Source organism: Papaver somniferum, chromosome 2, assembly GCF_003573695.1.
Source record: "Papaver somniferum cultivar HN1 chromosome 2, ASM357369v1, whole genome shotgun sequence".
NCBI lineage: Eukaryota > Viridiplantae > Streptophyta > Magnoliopsida > Ranunculales > Papaveraceae > Papaver > Papaver somniferum.
The window spans coordinates 50497883-50508506 of NC_039359.1; the positions used below are offsets into that span (position 1 = coordinate 50497883).

Genomic DNA, 10624 nt, shown 5'->3' on the forward strand with positions numbered 1-10624 from the left:
AGCTCTTTATCAGCCTGTCCTAGTTTGACAGTCAAATGCTTTAAATTGTTGAGCGGAGTTAGCAAACTTATCCCACCATTTGTATTCAGAACCGGCAAATAATTCAATTAAAAACAGATTATCATTCTTACATTCTCACTTTAAGGAAGCTTTTGGGATTCATGAATAATAAATTTAGAAAAGAAAAAAAAAATCAGATATTTTTACATTCCTCGAGATTTTCGGAAAATAGTGTTAGAGTCTTGACATTCTGGAGATTCACTAGAAGCTTGCACAGCAATTTGTGCTGATAACCTGGACTATTGTAGATATTAATTTCTGCTTCAGTAATATTTTCTGAATTGTGGAGAGAGAGGTAACCTTGGTATTTCAATTTCAAAAGAGTGGGAATGCAGATAGAGGCGTGCTTAAAAAAGATAAACCATTCACTGCTGACACAAGATTGAAGAACCACTAGGCACTTGAGAGTGGATTTTGGAGCATTTAACTCGAAAAAGGGAGAAGGGATTTTACATCTAATTAGATGTAATTCTTCAAGGCATGGACATTTGGAGACTAAATCATAGACCGAGTCTTTTTGAAGCTCAACACTTGTAAGCTTAGCAATGTTAACCGATGTAAAATTGCTATACAAATAGGGTACCAACTTACAGCCAGTTAATTCCAGTTGAGAGGAAAAAGCATGGAGGCAAAGTGTACGTACATTTTATCGTATTCCAGGAATAAGAAATCTGTTCCTTGACGGCGGAATTCCAAATCAATCATCAAACAGTTACTTCTCATTGCAAATTTGACCAACATGGAAGCTTTAGAAATATATTCGTCGAACTCAGTAATGTCAAATGCTAATCGTAGCTTCTCTAGGGGTTGGAGTTGATGGCGAATGTTCGACAAATTCAAGAAACCGTCTCTTTTGATCAATTAAGGTGAGAGCATCAAACTTTTCAGAAAAACGAGCTTAATCAAAATCGAGTAACGGAATTAAAGTCCATAAGGACTTCCATCTCTTGGATAAAAGGCTAGTTGTAAGAGCTTCTTCAGTTGGAACAAGAGACAGAATTCTGACTAACATACCATCAGGTAAACTGGAGATTTTAGCTTTGGTAGAGAGGGAGGAACCAATTTATTTTGGAAAAGGCTCAGTTCTCTGTGAGGTTGCGCATGGTTCCCATGTGGCAATAAAGTCAAAATTAACTGGTCATAGTGTGAAAGCACATGACAGTTGATAAGTTATGGTGGGATATTCTGACGATACTTCTGGAAGATATCGAATTATGCTACAGATACCTTTGTATATATGCTTACCATATAAGCTAATGTATTCTTGATATTTTAGGTATTAAGTATCAATCAACATTGAATGTGATTGAATCCAATTGTAACACAGCTGTACACATATGTAATATCATTCCATTATAAGTACGATTTCTGTGACTCTTCAAAAGAGTATAGAGAACCATTATCTTACATGGTATCAGAGCCTAGACTAGGTTCGATCCAATTTTATTTTATTTTTTACTTTGATTTTACCCTTTTTTTTTTTCATTTCAGTATACATTTTCTACCCTAGCTAATGGGTTCTACCGATGATTCTACGGGTTCTACAAATGAATCTGTTATTGCTCTACCATCTAACATTCATCACTTGATTAATACAAAATTAGAACAGGATAATTATTTGCTATGGAAATCTCAATTTTTCCCTCTTCTCGAAGGTTATGGTCTTGAAGGGTATGTCGACGGATCTCTCTCTGCACCCTCAAAATTTCTTGCTGATAAGGTTACGCCTAATCCATCGTTTGTTGCCTGGCGTCGTCAAGATAAGATTATCACTAGTTGGTTACGTTCTTCTCTTTCACCCGGTGTGGGTCTTCTAGTTATTGGCCTCCAAACAGCTCGAGATATTTGGGTTTCTCTTGAATCTCGCTTTGCTTCCGCCTCTCGTGCACGCATTAATCAGCTGCAGCGTCAGTTACAAACTATACGCAAAGGTGGGTTGTCCATGAATGAGTTTTTTCTTCAAGCCAAGAAGATTTCTGACGATCTGGCGGCTTGTGGTGAGCCTTTTTCGGATGCTGCCGTCCAACAAATGTTGTTAGCTGGTTTGGATAGTTCTTATGACCCGATTGTTGCTACTTTGACAACCATTTCTGATCTCTCAATGGCTGATTTTCAGGCTCATCTCATGTCTTTTGAGATGCGTTTAGCGGCTAATTCATCTTTTATACAAAATACTACTATGGCTAACGTTGCTACACGTGATCCGCAGTTTCGTCCTAATTCTTATCGTGGTGGTCGTTCTAATGGGCGTTCTGGTCGTGGTAATGGTTATCGAAATGGTACCATATTTGTTCATCCTCAGGGTCCTTGCCAACTATGTGGTATGCGAAATCATATTGCTCCCACTTGCTATAAAAGATTTGATCGAGACTTTGTTCCTCACCATGCTCCCAACGTTTCAAGATCGGTTGTTCATACCGGTTCTTCAAATGGGCATGCTTATTTAACATCTTCTTCACCAAACCCTCAAGCCTATGCCGCTCAACCATGGGCAGGTTCTGTCACTCAACCATGGGAAGGTTCTGTAGCGGGTGCGCCGCCATTTACTGCTTGGTTTCCTGACAGTGGTGCTACAAATCATCTCACAAATAATATAAGTAATCTCAATACTTTTACCCCTTATGATGGTCCTGACCAAATACGTGTTGGTAATGGCACTCAACTTCCTATTTCTCATATTGGTATGTCTACAATTAATTCTCCTGCACACTCTTTTATACTTCGCAATGTTCTACATGTCCCAAACATTACTACTAATCTTCTGTCCGTTTCTCAATTTGCAAAAGACAACAATGTTTATTTTGAATTTCACCCATCTTATTTTCTTGTAAAGGATCGCCTAACGGGGACGGTGGTATTGCACGGAAAGAATAAGGGAGGATTGTACACATTAGAAAGCTCAGGTTCTACTCGTTCGGCTTTTGTTGGTGAACGCATTTCTTTAGATGACTGGCATGCTCGCCTAGGACATCCAATGTTGCGTCTAGTTCAGCGAATTGTGTCTAGTCATTCTCTACCTATTTCCAGTTCTAAGTTTACATTTTGCGAATCTTGCAGAGTCAATAAAAGTAGCCGTCTAGCTTTTAGTCGTAGTTCTACACTTTATTTGGAACCACTCTCTCTTATCGTGTCCGATGTTTGGGGACCTTCTCCAGTTACTTCACGAGATGGTTATCGTTATTATATTCTATTTGTGGATGTGTTCAGTCGTTATATTTGGTTATTTCCAATGAATGCTAAATCAGATGCACTTCCAATTTTTAAAGAATTTAAAGCTAAAATTGAAAATTTATTATCTACCAAGATTAAGGTTTTTCAATCCGACAACGGGGGTGAGTACAAAAAGTTTACTCCTTTTCTTGACTCATGTGGCATTACCCATCGTTTTTCTTGTCCTCATACCCCTGAACAAAATGGTTTAGTAGAACGACGTCATCGCCACATTGTCGAAACAGGTTTAACTTTGCTTTATAAAGCTTCCATTCCTCTTTTCTTCTGGGTTAATGCCTTCCAAACATCTGTATTTCTCATAAATCGCTTACCTTCTTCAGTCTCTCCTATTTCTCCACATGAGTTGTTGTTTAAGGTCAAGCCTGATTATGCATCTTTGCGAATATTTGGTTGTTTGTGTTTTCCGTATCTTCGACCATATGCATCCCACAAACTAGATTCTCGCTCTTTACCTTGTGTTTTTCTTGGCTACTGCACCCAGCATAAAGGTTATTTGTGTTACCATATTCCTACTAAACACATGTATATTTCTCGGCATGTGCGTTTTGAAGAATCGGCTTTCCCTTATTCTCAAGTGCAGTCTCCATCTCCGCAGGTATGTTCATCTTCTTCTCCGATATCTAGTTATTTTCCGCTGCTACCACCACCATCAATCACTGTGATGGATGGACCACATCCATGCTCTTCTCCTTCACCAGGATCAACTTCAAATGATAACATCCAAGCTCCTCCGGCAACTTCACCAAGTATGCATATGAATATCCCATTACAATCTTCAACAAATGCTAATGTCATTGCCTCTCCTATTATAACAGCACCTACTGCACCCCCTGCTATAACAGAACCACAAATGATGACTCGCTCTAGGCATGGCATCTTGAAACCCAGAGTATTGTTTAATTTACAGGCTACAAAACATCCCTTGTTGGTTGATGATATTGTTGAGCCGACATGTTTTAGTCAAGCCAATAAAGACCCAAATTGGCGCCAAGCCATGGATGAAGAAATTAATGCCTTACTACGTAATGGTACATGGAGTCTTGTTCCTTCTACTTCGTCTATGAATATTATTGGTTGCAAGTGGGTGTTCAAAATAAAACGAATGGCAGACGGTTCTCTAGAACGTTATAAGGCTAGGTTGGTAGCGAAGGGATATAATCAACAAGAGGGTCTTGATTATACCGAGACCTTTAGCCCTGTAGTCAAGCCTTGTACCATTCGGACTGTACTAACTCTTGCTGTTTCTCGTGGATGGATTATTAATCAGTTAGATGTTAGTAACGCCTTCTTACATGGAATTCTGGCGGAAGAAGTGTATATGAAGCAGCCACCGGGTTTCGTTGATTCCCGTTTCCCTAACCATGTATGCAAGTTACACAAATCGTTGTATGGCCTTAAGCAAGCCCCGCGTGCCTGGTATAGTCGTCTCAGTGGTTACTTATTATAGATTGGATTTACTACTTCAAGAGCAGACACTTCCTTGTTTATCAAGACTTCTTCCAACTATGTCGCGTATATTCTGGTCTATGTGGACGACATTATCATTACAGCATCTAACCAAACAATAATTCAAGACATTATTTTGCAATTGCAAAAAGCGTTTGCTGTTAAGGATCTTGGTGAGTTAAATTATTTTTTAGGCATTGAAGCACATCGATCGTCTGAAGGTATATTTTTATCTCAACACAAATATATAGTTGACCTTCTGAAGAGAACTAAAATGGATGGGGCTAAACCCATTACAACACCTATGAGCAATTCCGTACAGTTGAAGTTAAATGATAGTGCTGCATTTGTGGATCCTACTTTGTATCGCAGCGTTGTGGGAGCACTTCAATATCTTCTTTTTACTCGTCCAGATATAGCGTTTGCAGTCAACCGTGTATGCCAATTCATGCATGCTCCGACTTTTAATCACTGGTGTGCAGTAAAAAGGATCCTTCGTTACCTTAAACACACAATTGAATTTGGAATTTTTCTTCGTCCGACTGCACTTTCTCTTGCTGTTTGTGCCTACTCTGATTCGGATTGGGGTGGTTGCCCGGTAGATAGGTGTTCTACAAGTGGTTACTGTGTTTACTTCGGTGGAAATATTATCTCATGGAGTTCTCGCAAACAGAAAACCGTTGCTCGATCGAGTACGGAGGCTGAATATAGGGGCATTGCTACTGCCACTGCTGAGCTAATTTGGATAGAATCATTGCTCAGTGAGTTAGGAGTTACAACTAACTCAATTCCAGTATTATGGTGCGATAATCTTGGTGCTACATACATGTCTTCAAATCCGGTGTTTCATGCACGAGCTAAACATATTGAACTTGATTTTCACTTTGTCCGTGAGCGTGTCCAAGCTAAGAAACTTCAAGTACAGTTTGTATCTTCTCGAGATCAAATTGCTGACATTTTCACCAAACCCTTGGGGCTGAATTCCTTTGAGCGGTTTAGGTCCAAGCTCACTGTCTTTCCATCGCCGTTTCGCTTGAGGGGGCGTGTGAAAGCACATGACAGTTGATAAGTTATGGTGGGATATTCTGACGATACTTCTGGAAGATATCGAATTATGCTACAGATACCTTTGTATATATGCTTACCATATAAGCTAATGTATTCTTGATATTTTAGGTATTAAGTATCAATCAACATTGAATGTGATTGAATCCAATTGTAACACAGCTGTACACATATGTAATATCATTCCATTATAAGTACGATTTCTGTGACTCTTCAAAAGAGTATAGAGAACCATTATCTTACACATAGAACGCAAAGGGGCTCGCCCAGCAGTAAAAGAGTTGATTCATTTCGACTTGAAGTTGAACTAGGAACCTCATAAATATGCTACTTGCATGACTCCAATTAATAAACCACAAGGCCCTATCCTTCTAAAATGCAGTTTATCTTCACTAATTTTGGTGAAAGATTTTTTCCAAGAATTTTTTATGCTGAATTACAGGGGCTGTTGAAAGTTAATGAAGAAGGTGTGACAGTTCTTGCATCAGAAATCGATGGTTGTAAAATTAAGTAATATTGCAACCTTCTCTGTGTCTTTTTATTGATGCTCAGTTCCAAGTCTAGACAAATAACCCAAGAAAGACCATATTTTCTTGTCAATGTCGTGCTTTACAGTTTTGCAGACGAAGTAATTCAAGCAACGGACGGTACTGTATACTTCAGTGACCTTAGCACCAAAGTTGGACTCCACAACTGGTATCTTGGGGTGCTCGAAGCTAAGCCTAATGGGAGGATTCTCAAGTACAATCCTTCCACTAAAAAAACGACGATACTTATTGACAGTTTATGCTTCCCCAATGGTGTTGCTCTCTCCAGGGATCAGCATTTTCTTGTGTTCTGCGAAACATGGAGGTAAGCGAAACTTTAAGGCTACCTCAGAAACTAATAACGTGTGCGCCTATGTATATGTATTGTATTATGAAGGTTGCAATTTTCAGATTTCGATGTCTTAAATACTGGCTAGAGGGTAAAAACAAAGGGAAGCTTGAAGTTTTCATGGACAACCTTCCTGGTGGACCTGATAACATCAATCTTGCACCAGATGGTTCTTTTTGGATCGCTTTACTTCCGGTGCACATCGCAAACTGTTATATATAATTGGGGTGTACCTATTGAGATCGATTTATTGATGGTTTTGTGCTGTTTGCAGTTGGCGCCTAAAGGGTTTGAGTTTATACACAAATGGCCGATGTTTAAATATGTAGTTGCACAATTTCCGAAGCTTGTGGAGTTACTAAGGGCCGCAAACTATAAGAGGTCAATGGTGGTGAATGTGGCAGCGGATGGGAAGAATATCATAAGAAAGTTTGACGATGAAGGTGCGAAAGTGATGCCATTTCTCACCTCTCCTCTGGAATTTGAAGGTCATCTCTACTTGGGAAGTCTCGGTACCAACTTCGTAGGCAAGCTTAAGCTTCACAACTAACTAGAGCGAATGACTCAAGCTCATCGCAATATAGTGAAGCTCACTTCTCAAGTAAATGTAAGCAAATCATGTTCGACTGCAAAGAAATGAATCTGGAAAATTGCTTCATGCTGCTAATTAATGTCCAAGTTTGTTGCACCTAGCCTTGATGTGCCAATTACACTATTGGAAATTGTCCTAAATTTCGAGACAGGCGCATAATTTGACTCCCTGCGTTAAGTGCTAGATAAATTGTCGTCCCATAGGTGCCAGCTAGGCCCTTAAACTATCTCCTGCACACTTGGCTCCCTGCATAATTTGGCTCCCTGCGTTAAGTGCTCAAATACTTTGTTCTATTTCCCATAAGAGGAAATACAAAGCCACTGTCATTTTTCATATTTTCGCTGGTTTTGGCTCAACAATCAGACCAGTGCGCGAAATTGTAAAAGATCGGTTGCCAAGAAGCGAGGGTAACCTGATCTGAGCTGTAAATCCAACTCTAACCTTTAAACACACCTTAATTTGAAGTTCGGCAATCCTGAGAATATGTTCAGAATAGAAACAACCAAAAGCTATAGATTTAATGGGTCTTAAAATTTTGCATAAAAGGTACCCTGTATCTCCCAATGCACATGTTGTCAATAATAACCAAGCACATTCAACAGTATCAGTTCGGCAAGCACGGTGGTAGTTAAATCTTCTCCATCTTAACTAGTTCTTCATATTACAATGCATCAGTGGTGTAAAAGACAATCACAGATTACGCCAAAAAAACGGCAAAATGAAAGTTCTCATCATACCTTTTGACATCCAGGATCACAAAATGGGAAGCCTTCTTTCCTAATGGTTTACAGTATTATCTGATGTTGACATATCTCCGATATGTAAGACTACCCATAAGAACTTTCCCTACTTGAGAAATATTTTAGCATCAGGAGACGCAGGTGTGCAAGCCAATACACTCTCAATTGTCTCAGCTTTTTTAATCTTGAAATTCTTATAATGCTCTTTACCCATTCTCATATCCAGATAATAATATCTTGAGTGGATGTGAATAACCATCTCCTTCAGACATACTGAAATCTGTAGAACATGTTTTACAAAATCCATTTCAACTTTTAGACCTTGAAACTCCTTGATCTCAACTTTCACAAGAGAAGGAACTATATGTAGTTGCTGAACTACTTCTTCATCTGCATTATAGACTCCGGATAATATTTCATCATCAGTTTCCTGCAAAACCAGATAAGATTTTATAAATGACTGAAGTAGTAAAAGGCACTTAAAAGTTGAAATGAGAGAATGCGACATGAATAAACTCACAAAATACGGATGACAGTCTACAGAAAGAGTTTCTAAACAAGGGGAACTCCTCAACAAGCAGATTAGCCCCAGGAACTCCTTATCAGTCTGTCTTAGTTTTACAGACAAATGCTTTAAATTGTAGAGCGGAGACAGCAAATTTATCCCACCATTTGTAATGAGAACCTATTTAGGGAAACAACAAAGAATACCATTATGAACTGAATATTATGCTTAAATTTGTGCTTTAGCTTTCGAGATTAACATCAGATAATTTTGAGATCAAGGACTCTTGAGTAATGCATTGAACTCAATGAAACAAACACAGAGCTCGATAACATACCTCAAGATTACTGGGAGATAGAGTTAGAGACTTCACATTCAGGAGACTCTTTAGAAGCTTGCACACCAACTTGTACTCATAGTGTGGACGATAAAAAATACAAATATCTGCTTCAATGAGATTCTCTGAATTGCATATAGAGAGGTAACCTGCTGATCTGAAGTCCCCTACATACTTCAATTGCAAAAGAGTTGGAATTTGGATAGAGGCATGCTCAAAAGACAACCCTTCATTGCCGTGACAAGAATGCAACTCCAAGCATTTCAAATTGGATTCCTGGGCATTTAACTCGAAAACAGAAGAAGGAATTTTACAATAAAGAAGACGTAATTCTTCGAGGCATGGGCATTTGGAGACTAAATCATACACCGAGTCTTTCTGTAGCTCGACACTTGTAAGTTTAGCAATTTTAACTGATGTAAAACTTTTATACAAAGAGGATACTAACTTACAGCCGGTTAGTATCAGTTGAGAGACTGATGGGTGTGGGAAAATACATGGAGGCAGAGTGTGCATTTCTGAAAATACATCGTATCCTGGAATCCATACTGACGCCGTTTGACTAGATAAATCCAAATCAATTCTCAAACAATTACTCTCCATCGCTAATGTAACCACCATAGAAACTTTAGAACTATAGTTATTGAAATCAGCAGTGTCAAATTTTAATCTTAGCTTCTGTAAAGGTTCGAGTTCATGGAGAGACAGTACATGTGCTACAAAGTCAAGAAACCGTCTCATTTGATCATCCCAGCTCACACCAGTCAACCTTATAGAAAAACGATCATAATCTAGGTCTAATTCAGGAAGTAAAATCCATAAGGACTTCCATCTCTTGGCCAGGAAACTTGTTGTAACAGCTTCTATAGTTGGAACAAGCGATAGAATCCGGACCAAAACATCATCAGGTAAATTACTTATACGATCAATACCATCTCTTCTTACAATTTTCCTAGTTTTGTTTGCCATCTACCAAACAAATACCAACTCTTTCTAAGGTACAATTTTTGTTCCTCAAGTACTTAACCAAAAAATTACACTGCACACAACAACAAAAATTCAAGAATGGAATCATAATCGGGTAATCCCAACAATAACAATATAATTCCTATGAAATTTTCAGAACCCATCTTCAAAATTTTACATACATGGGTAAAAAGAAATCCAAGGTACGAGTTTTGAGTAAACCCTAGGTTTTACCAACACTTAAATAATACTAGTACTTACATTTGACTAAAAGAAATTAAGGAAATATAATCATCATTGGAAATGAAATTGAAATCAAAAAGAAGTTACTAAGAATGAGAAAAGAAGATTACCTTTCACATATTTGGAACAAGTGAGGACTGGGGAGGTTGAAACTTGAAAGCCAGATGTGAAAAAAAAGTTCCCCAGACATTTTTTTTCTCTCTAGGAATGTTAACCGAGTTCTTTTGTGTTATAGGCATCTTCAGTTCTGAAATGGAGGGTGCCCACAGTTATTTTCAAAGTTGAAGAAACTTTTTACCAATGTTTTTTTTTTTTTTTTTGAAGCATGATTTTTTTACCAACGTGATAGCACCGGTTGACAGTTACAGGAGGAAATGGATTATTTTTTTTTATCTTTTTTTTTGCCATTTTGATGTTATTTTTTTTATCCAATTTTGAGGACCTTATTGGAAAGGTGAACTTCTCTTGGACCTTTTTTTTATTATTTAGAAAAAGATGTTTCCGTCGTACCATTGATATAAAAGTATCATAAATTCCATGAAGGGAATTACGGTACACTGTTA

The 10624-nt window shown here is 38.2% G+C and overlaps 2 protein-coding genes across 2 annotated transcripts; one reads left to right on the plus strand and one right to left on the minus strand.

Moving 5' to 3' along the window:
- Positions 1-6178: 6178 nt before the first annotated feature.
- On the plus strand, positions 6179-7343 carry LOC113350979 (protein STRICTOSIDINE SYNTHASE-LIKE 4-like). The gene is made up of 4 exons (XM_026595070.1): positions 6179-6312; positions 6418-6654; positions 6741-6873; positions 6953-7343. Exons 1-4 carry the CDS (start codon positions 6179-6181, stop codon positions 7226-7228), a joined length of 780 nt encoding a protein of 259 aa, XP_026450855.1. The 3' UTR covers positions 7229-7343.
- A 460-nt stretch (positions 7344-7803) lies between these two features.
- Positions 7804-10286, minus strand: LOC113347606 (putative F-box/LRR-repeat protein At5g38386). Its single transcript, XM_026591269.1, has 4 exons — positions 10172-10286; positions 8853-9891; positions 8531-8695; positions 7804-8440 (listed from the first exon to the last, which is right to left on the minus strand). The coding sequence occupies exons 2-4, from the start codon at positions 9819-9821 to the stop codon at positions 8117-8119; spliced, it is 1458 nt and encodes a 485-aa protein (XP_026447054.1). The 5' UTR covers positions 9822-9891; positions 10172-10286; the 3' UTR covers positions 7804-8116.
- Between the last annotated feature and the right edge of the window lie 338 nt (positions 10287-10624).

Bases quoted from the DNA above. Each gene is read 5' to 3' on its own strand.
- LOC113350979 (XM_026595070.1), top strand. From the start codon at position 6,179: ATGCAGTTTATCTTCACTAATTTTGGTGAAAGATTTTTTCCAAGAATT. The intron at 6,313-6,417 runs GTAATATTGCAA...CGTGCTTTACAG, and splicing joins ATCGATGGTTGTAAAATTAA to TTTTGCAGACGAAGTAATTC. The intron at 6,874-6,952 runs GTGCACATCGCA...TGCTGTTTGCAG, and splicing joins TTTGGATCGCTTTACTTCCG to TTGGCGCCTAAAGGGTTTGA.
- LOC113347606 (XM_026591269.1), bottom strand. From the start codon at position 9,821: ATGGCAAACAAAACTAGGAAAATTGTAAGAAGAGATGGTATTGATCGT. The intron at 8,696-8,852 runs GTATGTTATCGA...TTCCCTAAATAG, and splicing joins TATCTCCCAGTAATCTTGAG to GTTCTCATTACAAATGGTGG. The intron at 8,441-8,530 runs GTGAGTTTATTC...CTGGTTTTGCAG, and splicing joins TAGACTGTCATCCGTATTTT to GAAACTGATGATGAAATATT.